The sequence below is a fragment of the Orbilia oligospora genome (assembly GCF_000225545.1).
Source record: "Orbilia oligospora ATCC 24927 unplaced genomic scaffold scaffold00054, whole genome shotgun sequence".
Taxonomy (NCBI): Eukaryota; Fungi; Ascomycota; class Orbiliomycetes; order Orbiliales; family Orbiliaceae; genus Orbilia; species Orbilia oligospora.
The window spans coordinates 602,236-627,655 of NW_011645611.1; the positions used below are offsets into that span (position 1 = coordinate 602,236).

General features: G+C 44.6%; 6 protein-coding genes across 6 annotated transcripts; 2 read left to right on the forward strand and 4 right to left on the reverse strand.

The window, feature by feature from the left end:
* Positions 1-551: 551 nt before the first annotated feature.
* Positions 552-1,271, reverse strand: AOL_s00054g206 (uncharacterized protein; the record flags this gene model as incomplete). Its single annotated transcript, XM_011121522.1, has 1 exon — positions 552-1,271. One exon carries the CDS (start codon positions 1,269-1,271, stop codon positions 552-554), a length of 720 nt encoding a protein of 239 aa, XP_011119824.1.
* A 2,240-nt stretch (positions 1,272-3,511) lies between these two features.
* On the reverse strand, positions 3,512-5,179 carry AOL_s00054g207 (uncharacterized protein; the record flags this gene model as incomplete). Its single annotated transcript, XM_011121523.1, has 5 exons — positions 3,512-3,634; positions 3,697-4,521; positions 4,599-4,709; positions 4,799-4,853; positions 5,061-5,179. The coding sequence occupies 5 exons, from the start codon at positions 5,177-5,179 to the stop codon at positions 3,512-3,514; spliced, it is 1,233 nt and encodes a 410-aa protein (XP_011119825.1).
* Positions 5,180-7,506: 2,327 nt separating this feature from the next.
* On the reverse strand, positions 7,507-9,291 carry AOL_s00054g208 (uncharacterized protein; the record flags this gene model as incomplete). The annotated part of the gene is made up of 4 exons (XM_011121524.1): positions 7,507-7,590; positions 7,649-8,235; positions 8,295-8,784; positions 8,935-9,291. 4 exons carry the CDS (start codon positions 9,289-9,291, stop codon positions 7,507-7,509), a joined length of 1,518 nt encoding a protein of 505 aa, XP_011119826.1.
* Positions 9,292-17,184: 7,893 nt separating this feature from the next.
* Positions 17,185-18,636, reverse strand: AOL_s00054g209 (uncharacterized protein; the record flags this gene model as incomplete). Its single annotated transcript, XM_011121525.1, has 1 exon — positions 17,185-18,636. One exon carries the CDS (start codon positions 18,634-18,636, stop codon positions 17,185-17,187), a length of 1,452 nt encoding a protein of 483 aa, XP_011119827.1.
* Positions 18,637-22,983: 4,347 nt separating this feature from the next.
* AOL_s00054g210 (uncharacterized protein) lies at positions 22,984-23,480 on the forward strand (the record flags this gene model as incomplete). The annotated part of the gene is made up of 2 exons (XM_011121526.1): positions 22,984-22,996; positions 23,116-23,480. 2 exons carry the CDS (start codon positions 22,984-22,986, stop codon positions 23,478-23,480), a joined length of 378 nt encoding a protein of 125 aa, XP_011119828.1.
* Positions 23,481-24,664: 1,184 nt separating this feature from the next.
* Positions 24,665-25,258, forward strand: AOL_s00054g211 (uncharacterized protein; the record flags this gene model as incomplete). The annotated part of the gene is made up of 3 exons (XM_011121527.1): positions 24,665-24,686; positions 24,747-24,804; positions 24,940-25,258. 3 exons carry the CDS (start codon positions 24,665-24,667, stop codon positions 25,256-25,258), a joined length of 399 nt encoding a protein of 132 aa, XP_011119829.1.
* Positions 25,259-25,420: the final 162 nt, after the last annotated feature.

Sequence of the window (25,420 nt, forward strand, 5' to 3'; positions counted from 1 at the left end):
GGAAAGAGTAAAGCAATGGAATATATATCAAATAATGCAATAAGAAGTGTGAAAACAGATAGAAAAAATAGGAAATCTGGTTTGCAAGAAGACAATACTTAAAATGATACGCATGAATACAAATGAAAACTTGTGCCCCATTTTACATCCCTGCTCTTACAACGTCTGAAAACTTTTATTCTCATGATTAATATAATGTTTCTTTCTCTCTTTCTTTTTTGAATTTCTTCAACCATTTTGAAGTTTGAAGTTTGAAGTTTGTATATTTCTTTTCAGATATATCGTTCTTTCTTCTTTTCTTTTTTTCCATTCTTTCTTTGCTTTCTTTTTCTTTTCTTATATTTCGCTCTTTTGCGACCCGTTTTCGTATAATTTTTCTACGCCAGGAACACCAGGCATCAGCACTCTCTGGCATTTGGTGTAAATAAGTATATAAAATATTAATATTCACGAAGTGAGGCATTAATGTACCCCCCTCATCCCCAAGTTATGATATATATAGAAGTCTCATACTTTTCCCTCTTCAAGCACTACCAAAAGGTAGTCATTTACTACACCCTCCTGACCAAAGCCAGAGCATCTCTATCACGTCCCCCCCGGATCCTAAAATACCAACGAAGTAACCTCGCCGGAGTTTCCCACTCAAGCCACTCAAGGACCGAAATACAGGCGCGGACAGGATGGATGTCAAGCCTATAATCGTATTCCCTGAGATGTGTTATGACATAGACTTCTTCTTGATCACTTCGTAGTGGAAGGATTTTGAATTCTATGTTCATAAATACTTTTAGCTTTGTGGGGATTGAGATTATGTAATTGAGGGTCCTTGAGAGGAGACGATGGCTCCAGCGGCAGAAACCGGAGGGGATTTTGAGGATATTTTTGAATGTTTGGGTCCAGGTGAATCCTGTTGTAGAGGATGTGGATGTGGATGTAGATGTAAATGTGGTGTTACTGTTGCTTGTTGCATTCATGTAAAATGCTGCCGAATGGGTTACTGTCGTTGTGATCGTAACAATGTTGCTGGTTGTAATAAATTGAGTCGGGTTTGGATCTGGGATATATGCTGCTGCTGCTACTTGGGCATAATCTTGATCCCGCGGTGCAGGTGCAATAATCATCGATTGACAAGATGCGGCAGCCTTTTGGGTGTCATAGTAAACGCTAAGTCCGAAACAGACGATAACGCTACCGATACACAATATGCAAACTGCAAGGATGATAAACATCGACAGTTTAAAATGGTCTCGTTGTACCTGTGGAGGCGACATCTCGAGACGGTAGTAGTACTAGTACTAAGAGGATTGAAAAGTTTAATATTCTTGGTAAGGCACATAGGTAGATTTAGGACTTAATTATTATTTTTTGGTAACGTAATATATATATAATATAATTAATGTTATCGATATCGATTGTCAAAACGATGAAGTTTTTGGACAACAGATCTATAGTAGACGTCTGCTTGTCAGAGGTGGAAGGAGTTTTGAAAGATAGAATGAGAAGAGAAGAGACCAGCTAATAGGTCTCAGACGGTTTGCCACACTTTATATAGTATTGCCATTGGGGACAACCTCAGGCCTGCTAGACATATAGCAAGGCAATTAACTGTAGGAAATTCACCATTTTAATTATTTATACTCTCCCGTGATGACGTGTCATGCCACGTAAGCAATGCATAACTGACGTGTCCGGTCTACTGGTTGACGTGATGCTGACTATAAAGGAAGAAGAGGGGAGGAAGAGGAAGCTTCGAAGAGGCGGCCTCGAGGAGGAGCACCGACGTCGACAAGGCCTCGTCCAACCACCTAGGTCGCCGACGCAGAATCTCGTCTTATGAAACCGCCACCAAGTATTTCCTGCAGGAGAGTCCTTCCTACTGGGATAAATTTGATATTTAATGGAGGGTCGACTGCCAAAAACGTAAGTTCTTTGGAATATATAAACCCAGAGACCGTCCCCCCAGACCAAAAAATCCAACCTTTTAAGGTCCGAACCGGCCCATCGACCGCAAAAAAAGAACTATAATGGTAGCCGAAGTATGAAAAAACAGCAGAACAAAATTCAGGTCAGGTTTAATTCTTACGCATATGCATATATGGATGGGTGGCCATGGGTAATGAGTCAGACTTTTGCTATGGTCGCAAGGCTGGAAGATTTCCATTTAAGCACCTGCGATTCCTGCAAAATATTGGCTTTTAAACAGTTGTTGTCTTGACCCCGAAGCTGAGGTCTGCAACCAAAAAAAAGAGGAATATTCGAATTTAGGTGATATTTTCTAACCAGCATTCCAAAGTGCTTCTATCCATGGTATTTGAATTTTAACTCGAGGAAGCTCTTGTGAAAAGCGGGGGGAAAGATGCTTGCGGAGGGTGAAGCCATGTCGACAAATCCACATGAACACCAAACATTCGAATAAAATCGACAGAGACGGCCGACGACACCACCTTAATTATGCATCTCAAGAGCTCTCCTCTCCTACATGCCCAAAGCAGCACTCCGACAATCCTTCCGATCCCGTCTTTACTGCATATCTTCTAACAATCGCCGACGCACCTTTTTTCAAATACTTCGAATCGACAACTCACCCCTTCCTCAGTTATAAATACACAGATCGCTGCACCGATATAATAGGCTCTTGGACCCGACTACCCAGTGTTTGTTTACAGAGAAGCGATATCACAAAAACAATAAACAAACAACCAAATAAACAACTTTCAACTTTTTTTTCTCCCGTAATTTTTTTCTCGTTCGGGTCGCAATAGCTATAGTCGAAGGGGGGCGCATGATCATGAAACACCGAATCGGCACAGAAATTCGAATAGATTCTACGAGGTTCGTCGACAAGCGAGAGGTTGCGTTAACGCAAAAAATACAAAAGCAATAGCAGAAAGGCATAGTCTTGGGATCGAAAAGGAAGAAAAGAAAAGAAAGAAAAAGAGTTCCCCCAAAAAAACGCTTTGCAAAAATGGATCGTTGAAGTGAATGGGGAGGCAGACCAGCCGGCTGCTTTGACATGCGCGCAGAGAGTTCCTACAAAAATCCAACGCGAACCCGTGTTGTTTACTAATCCACAGGTTTATGACCATATGCATCTGAGGGACTAAATCCGAGCGAAGAACTCGAGTTCTAAATCTACAATTGAAGCCTGAGCTCTCTATTTGAACGGGAACGTTGGAAACTAGCCATTCTCTGTGATGAAATTCAATAAGCACCGGTTACTATACATTTCGCAGCCCAGAGTACTCGAGTCCGAGAAGAAAAAATGCCAATACACGGATAAAATATGCTAGTGATCGTACAGCCGATAATGAAACAAAACTATCATACACAAAATACCGCCCGAATGCTTTTTTTTAATGCCGTCCCTAGCCTAGGCATCAAGCCTATCCAAATTCATTATCAACGCTATAATATTTTCAGCGGAGTATCCTCAAGTTTCTACAGTCTAGCCGTTAATACCACCGGTCTCGGGATCCCCCAAAGGTCTTTCGTTATCACACAAATTCCTTGGTTACGACGAGGGTCGAATAGTAGCTTCGTCGTCATCGATAGGTCTCTCCTCATCAGAATCGCTCATGATGGCGCTATCATCACCATACTCATCGGCCCGGTACATGAAAAATTGGACAAAGATCTAGTTCATAGCTATTAGTTCTCGCTGCATTGCAAACGTAACGTTTGAGGGCATTGACTTACCACAAAATCTAGTCCCAAAGTCCCCAGACTTCCTAGGAGCCAACTCGCGTTCACGGCGACATACCTCCAATACCCTTCTCCGTCTTCCACCCTTCCAGGCTTGTAGGCCAAAATGCTGATCACATATGTCACATTCCCCAGACATGCGAACAAGAAGAACAGAAATGCAACGCCTTCACACGATTTTCGCTGGTAGTTCAAGACTATCTGTGGAATTCGAGACCCGAGATATAGTACTGCGCACAAATATCCGAAAATCTGCCCGTAGAAAGAGAACTCGAGAGGCTTGTGTTCGGGGATATGAGGATCTTTCGTATTTCCGTTTGAAGGAGTGAGATAGTACCCAGCTATTCCGGCGAAGATAACAAGCGAAACAGCAATGGCGTCACGAAGTACGCTCTTCCAAAACTTATTACCATTCCGAGCTTGTTGTCCACGAGAAGCGCCTGTGCCATCAAGGTCCCCCGTCGAGCTCCCACCAATTGGATACTCGCCGTTGGTATAAATCTTATGTATACTCTCCGGACGGGATGGTGGAAGGCTGTGCAAAGGGTTTGCGGGTGATAAGTGATGAGCTTGATCCGCCAGGATGGAGAGGCTGCCGCGACGCTCTTCACCGTAGAAGTCGGATATCGTGCGAGAGAGAAGAGGGGATTCTTCTGTTGGATCATGTTCGGAACCTGCCGTACCGGGACGAGCGGGTTCGTGATGGTGCCCATTGGTGACAGGCGACTCTTGCAGGGGTTTCTGGGCGTATGCGCGATAATAGAAGCATTGGATTAGAAGAACAATATCAGCGAATGTGTAGTATATCGCCAGGATAAGCTAGAAATCGCTCAGTCAATAAGTCTTAAAATTAATTAAGTTGGCACTCCAACAGTTAACGAGGGTGGGTTCCACACCATTGTTGGTATAACGCCTTGCAATATCCCGCCCAGGACATTGAAGATATCTCCAAGAAGCCATAATATCAGGAATGTTAACGATAGACCCTCTGCAGAACCTCGCTTGAACTATGCAAAACAAAATTCATCAGTTAATCAAAGGAAACAATCAAAAATTTGGCATGAAATATATTAATATTCTCCAAATGGAAACTTACATTCTCGACAATCTGCGGTGTAAAGACCACAAGCCAACAGGCAATCGATACCGATCTATTCCGCAGCACAATCGAATCCTTCCCGTCAGCCAACAAAGATCCTCCCGAAAAGAAGTTTATAATTCCAAATCCATGTACGTGTTAATCCCAGCCGGAAAATGTTATATTTGACATTTTATGATCCAGGGCTTTCATATATTAATATTATATTCGCAGCAGAGGAACAAGTTGGGTAAATGGTTCGCTATTTGTGTTTTCCTACCCTGTAATCCCGCTGATTGCTTCGATGCTTAATGAAATGCTTTGCGAGGGAGGATATGTGGCCGATGTGTAACCGTCCCCGGCCGGAGGTGTGTCGAAGTGGTTATTTGGCATGAACATTGTGCCGACTATGAATGCTCACTCCGGGAGATCTAGATGTAGTTCAAGAGACTCCCGAGGCCGAATCTGGTTCCTTCAAGATATATTCCTTTGAACAAGCTGACAAGCCGAGTTAATCCCCAATTTGAGTCTCTGATGATGGCGCCTGGTGCTCTCTTTCTGAAGAATGGCTAAGAAAAACAATAGATATTTGCAATTAAAATGTTTAAAACCCACGTGGCTCTGTCGATAAGAGCCCTTTGAATCGAAGAACAACTGTACAATGCAGACGAGTCGAGTCTACGAAGGGAGAGAAAGAAAAAAAGTCCCCGAACTTGCGCTTAACAGGTGAAATCCGTTCCTGGCTATCGAATCGGTATGATGCCCTGCTGTTTCTTCTTCCGGAATTGAAAACCAATTGCAACTTGAAGAGGCTGATATGACGTCGTTTGTTACCTTCGAGCCAATCGAACCACCACCGCTGCGGTATTAAATTCTTAAAGCTTTAGAGGATACTGATAGTTAATATCTCTCTCCTTCGAAATTTAAAGACTCGTATAACTAAAGACGATATGGATCCAGCTGTACCCCGAAAGAATCTTCGAAATTGGCGGTTTGTGCACATAAAAGAGCCTTAAAGTTTGCGGTCAAAGCATTACAGTGGATCCTCGATGCTGGTCAATTGCCACAGAAAAGGGAAAGAAAAAAAAGAGAAAAAAATTTGAACTCCGTTCGCGCGCCAAATTTTCAAATCGCCGACCTTTGACGCAAACCCTCGACCGGAGATAGTATAAAACTACTATACCAAGACTCAAAAACAACGCTAGAGTAGCATGCTAATTCATGTCCCAAGGAAAAAAAAAAAAAAATCATTTTCTCACAGCTAAATTTCAAGGGGTATGAAAAAATTTTTCTCCCTTCGCGATGGCAAACCACATTTTAGCGAGTCATCATGCGGTGACATCCATCCACCAGAAATCTGGGGTAAAACAAGAACCGGATTCCGTACGAAGAGAGCCCGTCCGATTCGGTCTTAGTCGCAAACCTGTATGCACTTAACGCATTATGCAACCCGACCTGGCTTCTTCGTTCCAAACCGCACCAGAGGGCAAGGATTCCCCGCATTTCAGAGTCCATTCAAGACGCACAGCTGTCATGCATCTTTCGGGGAATATGCTTGGATGACAGGCCGGCCCAGTGGGGGTACACCTGCTGCTAGTATTTGGAACATTTACTCCGTACACCCCAGCCAACCGCAATCTGTTCTCACCACCGGAGAGGCCTAGAGGCGGATCCGGGTGTTTCTCGTTTGAAGTAAATTGTATTATAATATCGGAGTTCCCGAAAGGATTCGAGTCTCAATGATGTGATTTGGCACGGAATGTTGGGAATAACAGATTTGCTGACTGTCTAGATTCATAAATGATCATGCCACAAGCACAATACCTTAGATACCTGTGCAGCCTTGGGTCACGATATATATCGTCCGCGCAGTATAGTATACTTGTACCAAGCCAGCCAATCAATATTGCAATTGTCATCGCTCGGTCCCTAATTTAACAAGAGTTGAAATATTGATCGATATCGACTATATCCTAGTCTGGCCTTGTCTCAAACCAGACCCTCGTCCGATTCAGAATATTTTAAGTCTAAGGGGCTCTGCTGGTACACGGTAAACAGGTATATTCTCTCCCATTGATTTGTTATATTTTTATAGTGGTATACGTGTAGTAGAAGATCGAAAGGAATGCCATCCCATTAAGCACAAAACCTTGCCTCCAGATCTCCCGCGCATTAACTTTTGATCAATTCCATCCCATCCGGCTTGTATTTGTTGAAACTATTTTTGTTTTTTCTAGTCCGCCATGCAATCTTTTTTAGAAAACAAAGGCTTTGCTCCTTGCTCCTTTCCCATAAAAGCAGAGACGAGACAAACGGACCGATACCGACATAAAAAAAATAAAAGAAGGAAACTAGAAGGAAGAAAGAGAAATAAAAGAAACGGAAAGAGAAAGAGAAAGAGAAAGAAAAAAGGGAGAAGAAAAAAGAACAGGAACAAGAAGCGCTGTAAAGTACAATCACCATCTCTCCAGAAACCCCTCTCGCTCTCGTAAGTGTAATGGATCTTTGCATGAATAGAAAGTGACATAGAATAATTTTGCCTGTGTGAAACTGAGGGGCAAGCCATGAATCGAAAGCCGTAACGCTGAAAAAACAGAACTCCAGGTTCTCGCCTAGGTAGTTTGTGCAGTATCAAGGAAAGGAAGAATAAGAGCAGATTAAACACAATAGTAAAAAAAAGAGTCGAGATGAGATATTACAAGGCTGTATGTAATAAAAAGTCTGTATTAGAAGACTGTACCGTCGGATAGTATCATTATTGGCGGTTCCCTGGTGTTCGGCCGGGATACTTCTGCAAGTTCTCGTCCTCCCTGAAATAAATGTTAGATGGCTTTGCTTGGAACAGAATATTTTATCTCTTGATCTCACCTTCCAAGTTCCTCCCTCGAGCATCTGCGCTAGGGTTAAAGCGTCATGTCCTTGTAGTCCTAGCATCTCGTTGACTTCCGGCAGCAGCCTATCAAGCAGCTGAACCGTAAGAGCCCTCCATTCGACAATGACGTCGTCTTCAGCCGAAAACATGGGAACAACTTCCACGCTAGGTTGCCCTTCCTTCTTGCTATTGGCGTGATAAGCGTCAAGGCCACGCTTTGTATGTTGTGGTTTCAATGTAATTAGGCCGGTATCGATAAACAAGCCACCATTCCTATACTCTGGAAGCCCCGTAAGAAGATGCTCGCCAATCCACTGGATGCCCATCAATTTCGTCATTGGGACCATTAGAGAATAAGTGAGCCATTGGGTAATTTTATGAAAAGGGACTATTCGTTCCCAGTATTGCCCGGGAGGCATCGTGCTGCATTGCCAGGCGTCACCGAGCGAACAACCGTCGAGTTGTGTTCGAGACTGCGGCCAGATTGGGGTGAGACCTTCGCAGAGCACCGTCCAGAGCGTGGTGACTAAAACGTAGGGCTTCCCGTCAATAACCTTGGTAGTCGAGTGATTCAAAAGGTAATCTAAATCAAGAGTCAGTTTAAAAGTTATGCTAATCTACCCCACAGTTCAGTATTCTTACCAAGCATATTCCCAGGCCTGTTATCGGTGCCGAAATATTCTTTGTTATCCAAGGCCTGGCCTAGCTTTCTGAGCAATCCCGCCCTTCCGTGAAGACCATCGATTGGGTTTGTGGCAGTTATTTGTAGCCCTCTCGCCAGCGAATCCGGCATTAGAAGCTTCAGCGCCGATCCGTCTACTCTGAATGGATTATGTGGTTCACTCGAGAACAAGCCATCCTTAAACATGTCCATACTAGCAACAGCTAATCCTTCGCTTCTCCGATAGAATCTTCCATTGTCCTTCGACTTGTAGACCCATTTCGTCCCAGCACCGGCGTCGAGCAGTACTGAAATCAAGAATAAATCTATCAGACGCTTTGTCTTTTCAATAGCTTCTACATCGGGACCAAATGTTGTAATTAGCAAGTCGACACGTTTCCTCCCACCGACTTCAAAATGTTGCCATCGTCCATGTGGTGGAATCGTGTGGTAGTCTGGCGCATAGTCTCTCTACAACCACCAATCAAATCGTCAATATTCAATTCCACGAAAAATAAAAAACACAAGCAAAAGCCTAACTTCTTCGACATTATAGGTAATGACGAGTAGGTTCGTATTCGAAAACTTGCGTTACGGCCAGGGTGTTAAGAGATCGCGTACCTTGATGATCGATACTACGTAACTGACAGTCTCCTCCCACTTCGTCTTATCGAAAGTGAAATTTGTCAATTGTTGTTTAAGAGCTGCATCCATTATGCACTTTGTCCGGTCTCGAACAGCATATAGACTTCGCAGGTAGGCGACTGGGTCTCCGTGTGGGTTTGGCGGTGGGGGTAGTGACATAGATGCTGGAATTGTATCCAAGGCGCCATTGCCGTTGGCAAACCCCATCTTCGACCCAGGTGTTGTTGGGGATCTCACGGAAGAATTAACGGATGTTGAAGAGCCTTTTTTATTAACATCAGGCGAGGAAAGGGAGTTCGATTTCGAACTGCTTCTTTTACTGAAAAGACCCATTTTGGAAGTAGGATTTAGAGCTGAGGCTCTCGAATGACAGACTTCTTTAGTGTCGGCTCAACTTGGCCGGTTTCAAGTTCCAAGCCGATTTGCGTTCCTGGAGCTCGCTTTACGATATCTAGACGTCGTGTTGTCTGCTAAATTTGTATCTTCGAAATGATATATAAAATCTGATATCGGTCTGTGCCTGACCTTTTGTATCTATTCCACTGTTGTTCCAAGTTGGGACGTTAAAGCGAGAGGAAGGTGAACTGATATCGAGCAATCGCCCAACTTTCTAGTTAGGAAAGTGGAAAACCGGGTCGCGTGGTAGTGGTCCCTCGCCTAAGCAGACTTGGATGCCTGGCTTGAATCAAGAAGCCAACTTGGGGGTTCTGTTTGTTCCTGTTGCAAAGGCTTAGCCCTGCAGCTAGATAAAGATCTAGTAAGTATAACTGAATCGCACAACAGGAGAACCCTGAATTTGAAATTTCGGGAAGAGCAATATTAAGACTCAAGGGGAAAGGGCCATCTCTTCTGCCTGCCTAGAGGGCTGACGTCGTGAAGATGGTATACAAAAGTTGCAACCGTCTAACGAAGAGTTTATATTATGAATTCCCCAAGCAGGTGAAAGGGGATTCAGCTTTGTCGACGTCGCACAGACCTCGACGAGCTAGCAAGGGTAAAGAATAAATGTGCGAACGGTCTTAAACCCGAAATGGCTCGGATGATTCAGTGGAGTTTGGAGGAACTGAGTCTTCGATCAAGTTAGGTTGTCTGGGAAAGTGCCAGGCTCAAGGTCCGATAACGCCTTGGATGTTTGGTATCAGGATCGATCGAGACCCATCGACGTCGACAAGTGCAATTACGCATGCACAGGATAAAGAGAGACAGACAGAAATTGCAAGCCAGGAAAGGGGCAGCTTACAGCTAACAATTGATTGAAAGTGGATTTGAATGCGAACGGGCAGTTTAGAAAGGAGTTATGCTTGGAAAGGGGATGGTTGGTTGTTGATGGGAGGATGGATGGATATGTCAGTCAAATAAAAGGTATATGTGGAGCGGCTTGAGATTATGGCGGTGAAGAGGAAAAGAAAAGAAGCGTTGACCTGTTGTCGTCCAACATTCAACCATCCACCCACACACACCACCACCACTAACCACTAACGACCACACTCCACTCCACTCCTCCATGGCTGGCATACCACGGCCGCTCCACTCTGCTTTGCTCCACATTCACGCAGCTAAAAAGCGCTGTCATAAATGGCAGCTGTGAATGCTTGGGAATAGTGGCTTCGAAGTTGCATCGATAGCTTCATGGCATCTATGCTTCAGGAATTCCAAGCTAGGGAAATGTCTGATACCAGTGTCTGCTGCGGTCTCAAATTCGAAACAGCCAGCCAATTGGCCACAAAGAAGCAATGCAGGCGACCAGTTTTCCTAGCCTGCAAAAGCAACGCCCGCAGGTGGAATGCATAGAAGAAAGGTGTATAAAAGGAGAAGCCGACAGGAGAAACAGCATATGCAATTCCCAAACCGGTGCCAGAGGAATCACCCAAAAAATCATCTGACCGATGGAACTTACCCGAATACACAACGTACTCTCTGAAGTACTTTGGTGGGTTCGGAAGGGGCTTTATATCGAAACAGCACTGGAAATGTCGCTGAAAGACTGTTTGGATCCGCCGCAATTTTCAGGAACGTTGGAGTGTGCAAGTATAGCGGACACTTTGCTGATGCCTTCGACAGTCGTTGGAGCCAAAATGCACACCGAAGGTCACAAGATATACTGACGTCTGCACTTCGGTTTGTTGGAGCCGGTGATAGATTCGTTTCAAGATTGATTTGATTGTTGCCCAAAGTCGAAAAAGATATGCGATTGTATGTAATCGCCTGTCTTGAAGAATAAAAAACAGACAAAGGGGAGAAGAGAATGACCTGAACACAAAATAAACAAATGAAGAAACAAATTTCGGGCCACTCACCAGGTCGCAGAAGAAGTGGATGTAGAGCCAAAGGGCAGGAACCGAAAATTGAGGGCTCGAGAGCTTTTTTGTTCGTTAGCCCGCTAGTTGTGCAATCGATAGCGAGGCCCAGAGCAAAGCAGCCTCCTTTTGTTCTGGTCTGTATTCAGTTTAGTACCGATCTAGCCGTCGCACCGGCTCCTGGGCACGATCCCGGTGGTGGCAGTGAGTCCAGGTCCTCTTCATATGCGGTACATCGCTGGCTGGCATTTCAATTTGAGGGATCAGACAGTTTGTTCCAGGGCGCCCGAATGGCTCGGTTACATGGCTTGCACCTACTGGGTGCCACGGCCGCTAACTGACTAGCTTGAGTATCCAGGTTCCCAACAGCTAGCACCCGTGCAAAATATATCGAGCGGGACCTCGGTCTTTGTGGGTTTATACTGTCAATCAATTGCAGCAATGGTAAATACTAAGCTAATCTATCAAACCTCGAACCCTAACATAACATATCCATCAAACCCTTCTAGATCCAGATCGCTGGAATGAGCGGGGACGCTCAATCGGATGTGAACAAACAAGAGGGTCATTTTGTGTGTGACGGCCCAAGCAAACACTTAATCGTAGGTGTGGGCGCGACTTGGCGAGCAACGAAGGCTTGCTGCAGAGCTGGTGCAAGGTTCCGGTGGCCCCCATCGGTCTCCACTTTTGTGCTTGGGAAGTGGGTTCAAAAAAAAAACGGGTCGCCACTATCCACGACTTCCTCTGAAAATTTCTGTCGTTCCCTATTTGATGCATCGAAGCTTGGCAAAAAAGGGACTATCAAGTTGATCGAGTTAGGGGCAAGGAAAGCTTCCTTGTGAATGGAATACTCCTGGTCTACTATCGGGAAGAGAAAATTTACAATACAGGGGTTCTCAAAGGACCCAGTAGGCAATCGCCCCTCTAGCGGAAGGCAATTTGATTCATTCTCGCTCAGATACGAAAATGCGAGCCATTATCTTGAATGCTCAAAAGCCCCAAACGACACCTGCAGATATTTCGGTACCGCAGCTTAGTCACATTGCCAAACAAATAGTCAAGGCATATGAAAATGACATTTTCTGTGACAAGCAAGCATCATAGTGTGGATTTGTTTGAAAGCAAAACTCAAACCCGGAAAGCAAAGGTTGAAGGGTTTTCATCATATTGAACCGTCACTCCCCCTTCCCGTCCCGGAGTCACGGTCACGGTTATAACAACCCATTCCATTGGTGCATCTTTTACATTACTTGTGGACACCATGCTGGGCCTCGCAAATCCAGTGCTTTGGTACCATTAAACCATCGGAGGAAGAGGGACATTGGCTATGCTCGAGAGGGAATAGGGGCGCCCCATCTCCCCTCGTAAATCCAGCCTGAGTCCGGAAAAAGGAAGCGTCGGTCACATTGCTGAAGCGATGGCTTAAGCTGGAGAAGGGACTAATGAAGTCCAAATTTTTTTTTTTGTCGATAACACATCTCCCAAGCCTTTCTTTTCTTCTTTCTTTCTTTCTTTCTTCAGGGCACTCCCAATATCGCAATACCCTCCGCACCTCGAGACGATATGTCAAATGTGAGTTTAGGCCATCATCAACCCACTCCCAGGAACAGGGTCCAGGGATCCCGACAAGTTGCGGTTTGATTTACAGAGTAAGTCTCCAGGAGATGTGTATGCCGTTCTCCTTTTCTTACGGACCTTATCCTCGATCGTTCTGGTTGTTCCATAGCCCGCAAGCAATAGCACAAAGTACATATCTTGCTTACTTGGCTTGTGGGCAGCCCGTCCTGCGATGCATGACCTTGAACAAAAACGAACTATCAACTCCCCAGTCATAACTACCTAAGCAGTATGCATGTACACAGACAGTGACGATAGACGAGACCCCGCAAAGTCGACGATATGCCGCAGAATTCAAAGCGGTCTGTCCACACCTCAGCCAGGTTTGCCTAAGGCAGTTCCTGAAACGGGTGTTTAACTTGGTAACTCTTGGTCCTATTATGCATCGATGCATCACGTGGAAATATTAAATATCCATTGCAATCGGCAACATGAGCATATGAGAACACTATGCAATGCATGGCTAGAATCGATTCATAGAAGTTTGAATCTCAACATCGACATTTCGATAGGCCTAGCAGAAACGAAACACCCGCAGACTATCTAACCATACTTGAATATGATCTGCCCTACTATCTCATGTTATCCGCCTTGTGCTTGCGTCACAGCTGTTTAAGGAATGTCACTACCTCCTCAGCCTAGAGGTGTCGATCGCTTTTACAGAGTGGAGAAAGGTTCGAGGTTTGCGTACATATCCGCTGCTTGTTAATTGCCATCCTCCTTGAATACGCTCCTTTGCCGCACCTTATTTGCATCCTAGAATCACTCCTTCTTGAGGATCGGATGAGAGATCTTTCATTTCGGCCCTCGATCCGGTAGAGGACCAAGCGCATAATGCTTCCCAAAGTCTTAATATGACCAAACCGCCAACCGTCTTGATAACTGTATGTTTATTACTTTCCCCAGCGGAAAACAGAGTTCCGGGATACTAGACTTGGGACCCATTACTCCGTAACGACAAGATCATCCCTTCATGTTTCGCGGCGATGCCGGAATTTGACAGAAAGTCCAGAATTTTCCATTTTTCCAGAAGGCCGAATGGAGGGGAAGGGGAAAAACCCCCCAAAACTAATTCCAATAGCCTAGAGGTTCACTTTTAATACAAAACCACCTTCTGAATATGCACACATTCTCAGCGAATCAATCGTCAAACGCTTCCGTGGAATGGGCCGGCTAAAGAGGCTCAATTGCTCCAAATACACCTACGGAAGTTCCCGCCATACATCTTTCCATTCCATGTGCGCACAAATAGAGACCCGGTGAGTAGTAGTCAGAATTCAACCCCGCTATCGTCGTCATTGATGCTCGGGGAGTTAGTGGTCAACATCCTCAAGGAGATATTCCATGCCACCCGCCTTCAGCTGACGAATTTACCGAAATGTTCTGCCGCCTCAGTCGATTGCCGTTGATCTTCTTCCACCAAAAGGCACTTCCCATGGAATTGGTACCGCCTATTAAATGTCTCGAATAGAAAAGCTCCAGCCGCCCCAATGATCAAATTACCAATATACACTAGAATGAAATTTTCATTATGGGCCATGGTCTTTTTACAGATATTCTCAGTTTTGATGCTTTGTACTGGAAACTACCAGGCCGCCGGCTGCAATATCTCTCATCCGCCCGCTTTCCTCATTGAAGATTAACCCCTCTCAGGAACAGCCAAACGCAACTTGTAGCCTCGGTCGCCGTTTTCCCTCTCCCACCAGCGATCTTATACATTTATGATCCGTGATATTATAAGATTCGGTTCTTCGGTTCCTGTGAATGGCCAAAGCTTCTTTCAAATTGCCGAATAATGCAATATGCTTCCGCCTCCCACTCTACAACTATGTTCTGAGTAACAAGTTTTTGCAATTTCCCTTAAAACTATGGAGTACTGGCATATATCGATATAGCACGCTCGTGCCCGAAACAATAATGTTCTGAAGTGGAGAGCAAGTTGTGGAGATCAAAGATTTCTCTTTCCTCTTCATATTTTCAAAATTGGGGGGTTTCCCGATTACCTTTCTGGCGAGATTAATATTAATCGCGGCCCACCTGTTCACTCGATTTCCCTTGTGGAAGCATCACAGCCTGCCGGGTGGAATTTAACCGAAGTCCAACACGGGAATGTGAGCGGTACCTGCATATCTGACAAGGTTGTGGGTACTTTGCCCATGATAGTGATAACTATGCCCATGTTATTCTCCAGGGCAGAACCCCTTATTTCTGCTTGTGAACCCTCCGACTTTGTTCCTTCTGTTTTGTTTTTTTACGTTATCAAAGAAAACTCATCGTTTGAGCAGTTCGAAAATTACATAGGCTTATATCAGTGTGTAATTGCTCCACCTCAATTATCAATTGCAATGGCCCTAGACAGTTTCAACTAGGACTAACGTAGTTAATAAAATCGACCGAAACCTCGAGCTGTACATTCAACGGTCAGACCAAAGATGGCCAGCTTTGCGGGTGCCTTGTCGCGAGTTCGGAGATGGCCTGCAGAATACTCATACACTATGCATGTAGCACGCGGTATTTTGCCCCTGTTAGGTACTCGTATAAAATCGTATACTCCTACATCCTATCCGTCACCCAGCTCGTCGTCTCACCGCAGAGGCCGGAGGGGTTCCTAAGGGTTCTTGTTTCTAGATACGTATCCCGCAACTAGTCTGCCTCATAGGACCCTATATCTTCACCTCCAATCCGTATAGAATTATTGTTTTCTCCCGTAATAATACTCTGCATGTAGCTACACTGTCAGAGTGATCAATAGTGTCAACTAACCCTGTCAGCAGGCGGAATAAGCAGAGTAATATAATGCCCTTGCTACGGATCTGACCCTTATATCCTCTGTATCAGAAAAGAAAGCTTCGAGCTATAGTCACACTCACTTATGTACCTAGGTACATGTATATACAAACACACGGGAAGTCTGGTTCTCCCCTGTCAAAATCCGCACCATCCCAAAAGGCCATTTTAGGATAACGTTACCATTGGTCTTCGCATGGGTATTAGTATTCAACCTGTTACAAGTCAAGTTGAAAGCCATTAACAAGCCACAGAGACCCGGAGCTAATTCTCGTAAGGGCCTTCATTTCTATTTACACACTCTCCCGAGTTCCCCCCGTCTTTGTCGACAGCTCTTCACGCTATTTGATCGCTCCTTTGCGAAGAACCATACCGGTGCACCTTGCTTTCGCGGGAAAGGGACACGAATAATTGAAAAGATCCTATATCCTACTGTCAATCTCTGAGAGGGTGATTAGAAAAAATTCTTAAGATTTAAAAGTGTGGAAGCCACAGAAGAAAAAGAGCCAACACCCGGCGAGCTCTAGCAGAATGGTCCCCACTATACAACTGTCATACGATAAACGTCCGAGCTATATGTGCTGGAACTGGCGGAATCCAACGATTTATGTTTTGCCACACTATATTCCATCTTCCTTCCTTTATATTGGCAGCGAAAAGAAGAAGAAAAGTAAGACACACCAATACGAGGTTTGCTTCGTGGGGAATGAGAAGGGGAAAAAAAACATTTCTCCCTCGTTCTCTCCTTTTGCCACGAGCGGCCGCTTTCGCTTTGCAGCAGATAGATAACTGCGACCAGGGAATGCACACGTAAATCGGAAACAAAACTTTTTTTCTGGCGGATGGCTGCCGTTTACGCCGATTGGTGGCCATGGGCGGCCTTGGTACTGTCGGTGCGGCTCGTCCCAGTGCAAGTAATATAATGCTATGTAACTCTGTATACCATGGTTCAGAGGCTCCAAGACTTCGGCAACTGTGATGACAAGGCATATATGTAAAATTCCTGGTTATATATACAGTATATTCATTATACTTTGAGTTCGATCTGTTGATCGAAACTGCGGTAGCTAAGTAATTATGTACAGAAGACTCTACTCAGCTCAAACCGGTACAGTCAGGCAAATCGAGACGCTTAGCCACGCCTTTTTGGAATGGTGGACATTATTGGAATATCAAAAGCGAAACTTGAGAAACATGCAAGGGATGGTATAGAAACAAGATGAAGAAGTAATTGAACGCCCCTCGGAAATGCTAACAATGCCCCCTCGTGGTATCTCAAACAAAGGAAATGGTGTATGTTGGTTCAAGGTAAAATTTCCGAACATGACTAGAAAACTGAGAAATAGACGTGTAAAATATTTTTTGTAAAAAAAAAAAAGTATGCGTATGATCGAGGCAGAATGAACTTCTCTGTGAGTAGCCTGTATCAGACCCATACCAATCCAAAACGCCGTTCGTACATTCAGGTATATTTGTAGATCTTGACATGTATCTTTCGGAAGATACGAGATATTGTTCGTTGAAGTTAACGTCTAGGACTCCCTCCAGTTTCTGTCGGGGTTCTGGAGTCATAATCAACATCCATCAACGCGTCTTCCCAGACAGAATTCTCCCCTAAGGGGCTAAGACGTGGGCTTGTCACCGTTGGTGAGGCATGTGTACTTCTCCTCCGGCTGAATGGTCTTCTTGAGAAATCATAATCGCCCCAGTATGTAAAACTGTTATAGTGATTCTCGTGCGATCCTTCGCCGACTTGTGTAGATAATCTCGAAGTGCCATGCACAGTAAAACTAAGGTCGGGGTCAATCGCCGACTCCAGGCTTACGAGGCTCTTGTTCCGAGAGCCTGGCGAGGGTATAGAAAGTGAGGATGATGATGGTAGTCGTTGTCGTGATGTCTCTATCGATAATTTGGGGACCCGTGTTATGGGGTCTATTCGTAATTGAGAGCCTTGGCTACTCGATGCTGACGGTGTCTCAGGAAGACCTCGAGGCTTAAAGTTTAAAGGTGGTGTTACTGGTATTGTTGTGTCGTACTCAACTGGTATTGGTACAATAGGTATTCGTGGTCTTGACGGGTTTTTTCTTGGTATCATTGGTGGAACAGGGAAGTCTGCATGGGGGAATTCATGAAGCGGTGATGGAAGTAGCGAACTGGGTTTCCGCATCCTGCCAGATTCCTTTCTTTCCACTACTGGAGGAGACGGTTGAGATGGTAGTGATGGTAGTGATGGTTGAGATGGTGGAGAGGGTGGAGACTGTGGAGGTAGGGCAGGCAATGATTCATGTCTTCCTCCGGACGGAGTCATAACGAATGGACGAAGTGTAGTAGCAGCCTTCTCCAACTTGCGTTCTTCTAGTATCTTTTGATGACGCTTCTTAGATCGTCGATATAAAATAATACTAACTGTGGAGAGGATAACTCCAATAGCAATGACCAGCACTACGACGAAAATAAGAATCGGGCTGACCCCTTCGTCCGATTCACTTTTCCCTGGACTAGATGTACTAGTTGGTGATCTTGTCGCCACGGACGATGTTGTTCTGTATGTAGTTGTCATTGATGACATTGTGGGTCGCGGTGAAGGAGTTGGTGCAGTATCCGTCAGAAGGGCTGTAAGGTTTATGCCATTATCATCAGGGGAAGGTCTAATGCTTTGTTCCGCAGGGATATTCGCAACTGTAATCTGGCTCTTGACGATGACAGACCCGGATTCAGTGAGGGTGGTTAACTGGGGTACAATAATGAACCCCGGGTTCGTATATGTAGTTGACGACTCCATTATAACAGAATCTGGAACTAGAAAACTGGTGCCACCGCCCGAGGAACTTATGCTCGTCGAGGCTACTTCTTGTCGGGGTTCTAGTCGTGTATGGGATAGATTCAGACCCGTCCCCCTCAATATTTCTCCATCGTGTTGGTTTTGTTGTATATTTCTCCCTTCCTCTCCCCTTCCAGTTTGATATCGCAGGAACATAATAAATCAATGCATGTCGAAGAACGCAATAATGGCTGAGTCTATCAAAATTCGGTTTAATAAAGGTCTGGGTCGACCTGTGCAATAGAAATAAGAATTTGAAGCCGAAATTTCCTGCACTAATTTCTGCTGTTGAGACAAAGTTCAAGGTTGAGTTGTTGGAATTGTAAGCAAATGTCGACGTCGGATGTCCAATGTGTATAACGCTGGCGAGTAATTAAATTGAAAGTATGGTTCCGAAAACCCAGGAACCGAGATCCTAAGTTTCAGGGCAGGTATATATTAGATCTACTCCAAACCGAGACTATTCCAATGAAATTTTAGTGGACGGCATGCTGCATTGCCAATGTGCATACGTTGTTCCGTCGATTGGTTTAGAGTTAGTCTGCTTCGAGGATTGGACACCAGGGAAAAAGTCTTGCTTCGAAACTCGGAGAGAATTTGTACCAGAGGGTAATGAATCTGGTGAGTATTAGACTTTACTCTTATTTTCCCCTCGATGTTATTCAGGTCTCTTTTGTCCTTTAAAATTTTACCAGGGAGAATATAGTAAAGAGTATAGGAAATAATAATACACAGTCCTTGTATCCAAATATTTCCCGCTACGCAGGGTGGAGGGAATGCAATATCCTTTATGAATCGGCAAAGTCCTTGCGCTCAAGCGCTGAGACCGAGGAGCATGCAAATAAGCGTAGTACGAGCTTGGTAGCAAAAGAAATATTCATGCTGACGAATCCACAGTTTCTTTTATGAGCTGCACTGGAAACTACCAACTGCATGATGCTACGACCTAATAGTTTGCTCAGGCCGCAACAATCCCAAAAAGATAGCTGATATGCGTACTTCATGCACACCTCAAAACTCGACCGACACCTAAAGCAAGGTTATCTGTGACAGGAACAGAAAAAAAAAAGTCCTTCTTCGAGTCCGCGCCGTTTTAGGGCAGAGTTACGAGTAGGAGGATACCTGAATCTGGGCCTGGAGCGGTTAAGGGTTCTGCATGATACAGCCTCGCCTAAAAGAAGGAGGCGTTGATGTCTTGCATCTCGTTGACAGGTCCGCCCCTGTTGTTCCATCTCGGCAACAGACCCCAACGAAACCAGGGACCAAAGATTTCTTCCGTTTGCAAAAGCTGGGAATTTTCGTTTGGAGGTTGACCAACTCCAGGCTTCGTGATGCACGAGATGTAGCGGTGGAAACTTGGGCTTGTCATGACGGGATCTTTTCCGCCTTAGATGGATACAAAGTGGAGCCGTTATACGTTAACTGTTCAGCGAGCTTGCAGTTGGTTTGGTCGACGGATCGGACAGCGGTACGGTCCATGGATCTAAAAACGCTCGAAGTTTGAGAAGCACCAAGAGGACCGTCGACTGGAGACTGATATCTGCCACACTGTATGGAGTACCAATAGTCTCTCTATCTTCGATTCCTACATGTATATAGGCCATACTTTCAGGGGTATACCTTTTTATGATATTGGCGGCTCCGCATATCGCTTTGCCGGCGAAAATCCTGTTCGTTGTACTTACATAAACCAAGTCATGTTGCCCAAGCCTATTGGATCCACGGTCATATAAAGTCGCCAACCATCCGAGATCTTAGCACTTTTCAGATCTTTGCCCGATATCGATTGTATACGTAGGTCACAATGCACCAGGTAGCACGTTGGCGCCTCTGACGGCATAGGAGCCTAGTGGGGGGTTTGCCACTGTGGGATTTTTGCATATCTGTGGTGGAAGCTTTTGTAAACCAATTAATTGGCCGATAGAGATAGGAAAGCGCTGCGGCGAGGGGACACCGATTTGCCTTTGCAGCAATATCCTACGCATAGATACCATGGTTGTCCCAAATTTTTACCTAGTTATATCCAAACTAGCCCATGCGTGTGGATACCTCGCATAATTGGAGATTTCACGGGTATTGTCGTGAACCCATTGCAAGTGTCGACAAGTCCCCATCATAAGTGAGAGGCCTTGCAATTGACGATTGGCCAATCGAATGTTTGAGGTAGGGCATGGCGTGACAATTCAACAATGATTCCTTCCATATCTGTTGATCTTGTTGTTTGAGAGTCTGCAGGACTTTCTCCAAGTGGGATCCGAGTGCCCCTTCGAAAATCCAGCCTCCATCGACCTGTTCCGTTTTGGCGAAGATGCGGTTTCAGATTTATGCGGTTGCAGGGTCTGATTTCAGATCTTCCACAACACGGCACCTTTGAAGGCTCGAAGGTTCTAGCGTGTCCACGGTTTATCGTAGTGAGTTCAGTGTCAACAAAAATATACTCACATGTACTCACATAGATGGCATAAAGTGCTATATACCTATTGTAAGACCCTAGGCTTAGTCTTATGAACTTTAATAGGTGGGCTTAATATGGCCTTCCACTCGCAAGGGAGCCCTGCGATACCCGAAGTACTCTACATATTAAGCGACCATTATTTTATGCGGGCCGAATATTCGAATGTAAGTACCAATGCTAATTAATCGATTGATGATCATTTTCATATGAATACCTTAAGTCCAAGCAAGGCATGATGGAAGGCTTATACCTGATTGTTTTTTGTTGTTTTTTCCCGATTTACAGTGGGCAAAGTCTTCGAAAATAGTTAAGTAACGGATCTCTTTTGACTTGCTCAAATCATACCTTTCTTGCCGTGAACACTGTTCCTGTAATACATACGTTAATCCACGGCGAGAATAGAGAAACGTGGGTATTGATATTCATTTACTGTAAGTAGCGATATGATTTATTTATAAATTATAGACATATTAACATTCTCTCAACCAATAGGATTCGGCTAAAGAATGGAATCTCGATACGAGAACTGAAAAATCATATATATAATTATAAAATATGGAATAAAAAGAGGGGAGATGCAAGCCTTAATGAGACATTTACACCGATAGTGTTCATCTCTACATTCAAGAGTGAGATTGTTCGATAATCAATGCTATTAAGAGTAACACCGACGCATTGTCAACATGATTACTTAAAAATGTTAAAAATAATGACGTGAATCCAATTGACTGGCTATAGCTTAAATACGATATACATTAGGACAATTTTTGGAGATTTAACCCTGCAGCTGGGATACTGTAGTGTAACTCGATGCCGATGTGCTTACATACTCCCTCATTCGAAGCTGATCATCTGCATTTACACACACCCTAAAATGCATTAACTGTATATCACTACCAATCAAAAATACGATCATGATATGCATATGCTAGTTAACCCTTTCCAACTAGTACAAGAATGTGCATTCTTAGCTTTGATACCCCGGGTTTTTCTCCAGTAACATTTATACACACCCTACCGTTGTGGCACGGGTTATAATAGGAGTAATTGACCTCAATTGATTACTCCTCACCTATATAGACGGACCACTAGCTATCGGTCATAGTACTCAAGGCTGCATGGAGCACCGTGCTACGCATAGCGCAATATCTGCATCTTCCTCGAGGGTACATTTAGGATATTTTACTTATAGCTTCTTACTAAATTCGGAATCTTTCTCAGTGGCACTGCTTGCCGATCTAGCCGGCCCATATTTTGGACACAACATTGATGAAGGTGGTAGAAGGTAAAAATATCAGGCAACTTCCACTTCGATCAATTGAACGAACTTGGTTGAAATCCTAGTTTAGTTACTAGGGTAAAATCCGACCCCTCCCGGACCCGCCTTGGCCCACGCAAGTTTTTCTTGGATACGAAAGCTTAGCTCTGCAGATGGACCCCTGCTCGAGGACCCTCACAGGAAACCTCCACCCAATAACAACTAACAAGGAGCTGAAAACCCCTCTTCGGCTGCTTCCTTTATTTAGTAAGACAGTAGATTCAATTATAGAACTAGGGTTGGAAAAAGTCGCTGAACGCGCGTCCCGATATTATTCCCTCGATGTTGTTCTCCCTTGTAGCTGAGATGCAAATGTACTGTCCCGCTTGCTGGTTTAGTCCTACTCAGCAACTCCGGCCGAACAACGCTGTGAACGTACGAGAGTTTGCATTGGACAGGGTGCTATGACGAAATGTATCACTTTACCTGAAAGCGACATGTACGTATACTGCCTCGCTCTGTTATGTCCGTACGAGCTGAGGGCGGCAATACTACGCTTTCTTCGAAGCTGAGCTGGTGCGGGGTGTACCGATAATGGCTTCGAGCAGTAATATAAAAGCCTAGGGAATCAACTGATCAATTGAACAGAAAACAGATCATCACTTTCCATTCCATCCACATAATCAAGTAGATCTCACAAAATCCTGTGTAACCAACACATCTTACCCGATTTCGGATATTTCCTGATTTGATCATATATATTCCCTCAAACTCTCAACTTTCATCCAATATGTCTAACTACGGTACGTACTTTGGTTTTTTTTTATTGCACTAGTATATCCGTAGCGTCAACTGGATCAATTGAGGTGTAAATACACCTATTTGGGGACCCTAGCTAATTTTAAAATTTTTTGTGTTATAGACGACGCCTACGATAGCTATAAACAGGTGCACCACGAAGGAAAACTCAGTCATGAACTTCTCGCCGGCGCTGCCAGCTTTGGTGCAATCCACGAATGGGAAAAGAGACAAAGAGAATCTGGCGAGCCCGTGAAACATGGCGTCGCGAAGGAAATTATCGGAGGCATCGCTGCCGCAGAAGTCGAGAAGCTGTTCGAGACTAAAGGTTTGGATGCATGGGACAAGCACAAACTAAAGGAGCAAGCCGAAGAAAACGCCAAAAATCTTTACGACCAGCAGTATGGCAACCAACCTCAGTACGATCCAAATTATCCACCCAACGAAAATGTTGAACACCATCACCGTCACCACCATGGGGGATGGTAAATGATCACGACAGGAGCGTGGTCACGGGCTAATAGGGAGCCCGGGCTTTCATATCTAGTCAATTATACATGGACCTTGTATCTTATATCTAGAATAAACCAGCTACCTAGATATCAGTTATCATTTGTTAGGATTAGCTTGGGTGGGACCAATCAATATTTTTTTAGCGCTAGGTTACTCCCTGATAGCTTAGGCTACAAGTCATTGTCATGTTCATCTCTCGTTATATGTGATAAGTGTGAGCCTACATCCGCCTCTAATATTCAACCGTAAACACTTTACTCATGAAAATTGATAAAATTTTCGAGCACGAGACCTGCTTAAGGACATTGCCACAATTTCTAACTTGATAATCACCAAGTCGAGAACTCTGGGGTCAGAACTGTTGGCTGGGCACGCTAAGAGCCTTGTGGAACCCGAGAAAATCTTTAATGTAGGGATTTCATTCGCGAGTGGCTTTTCAGAAAAGCTTTTTCGGAAATTTTGGCCCACTTGCGGAGTCGAGTCGTCCTCGAAACCCGGGGAAACGCAGGGAACAGAAACCTGATGAAAAGTTGGATCGGTTGGGCCTTGTCGGTAGGAAAAGTGGCCTGAGTTCAAGTAAATTCGGCTGCGTAACAGAGCTCTATGGTTTCAAGCCTATAACCGCTGACCATTAGTTCTCGGAGTTCTTCCCTCTCTCTTCCTGCTTTACGCCCGTCTAGGTAAGCTCGATCGCGCGTCACGCCACTGCTGTGCACTTGGTCGAGCTCACAGGGCTTCGCACGGGAGGTAGAATGCCGATGAATTTGGTCATAGGCTCTAGAATACTTCGACGTCGCTTTGAAATATAGGGCTGGGGTGGTATGATAATATGTCGGCCCGAGTCGGTAAATTTCCTATAAAACAGGCCGACCCGCAGCCGCTCCCTGCAGTATCCACCACACATACAACACGAAATTAAGTTAAATCTCGAAAAAAAGATACAATCCTCTAACCAATAAATTTACTCTATCGAAATACCCTCTTGAGTATCGAAATTTACCATTGTCTAAAATCTATACGTGACACTCGGTCTAAATATCAGCTACTCAAACATCTATCCAAAATATCGACAAAGCTGTAAAGCTGAATTACCAATAAAAAAAACCAGTTTCAGAGAAATCATCTCAAGCTGAATCTCGAAAATATAGTCCAAATCAACAATGGGGCATCATCACAGTGGAGGTAGGGATTTTAATAGCTCTATTTAATTACATATTGACAGTTGGCTAACTTATTCTATAGAAGACTCAGATAACGAGTCAACGGGAAGTGGCCACCACCAGCACGACGCCAGACTCAGGTACGTGTCCGTGCGCATATGGGATAATTGAGTAAATATTTGCAAATACGAATAGTCTAAACTTAGATTTTATTTTCTAAGGGCTGATAATACAGTCGAAACTATTGTTGCTAACGATTCCCGGGTTTATTGTAGTCACGAACTTCTTGCGGGTGCAGCGGCATTTGCCGCTTTCCGAGAGTTTCAGAAACACCAGCGCGAGCAAGGACGTCCGGTATCCCATGCTTTAGCCAAAGAACTCCTAGCAGCGTTCGCTGCCGCACAAGCGGATAAACTGATTGAAACTCGAGGCGTCGAAAAATGGGAAGAATACAGAGAAAGGGCAAGAGAAGAAGCAAGGGAGAAGAGCAAGGAGATGTACCAAGATCGGTACGAACATGAAGAAGATGGGGATGGTGAAGAACACAAGCACCGTCATCGTCACCACTTTCACCGGAGAGAGCCTTCGGATTAATCCAAAGAGGTGGAGGTAAATCAAAGTGACGAATGTTCCGGGCTTCACTTTGCCGTAGGAGCTCATGGATTCTTTCTATTTCTTCCCTTTTTCTTATGACATATATTTCATATCAGGGCACGAACCCGTTCTTTTTAATATGGCGCTATGGGATGCTTATGA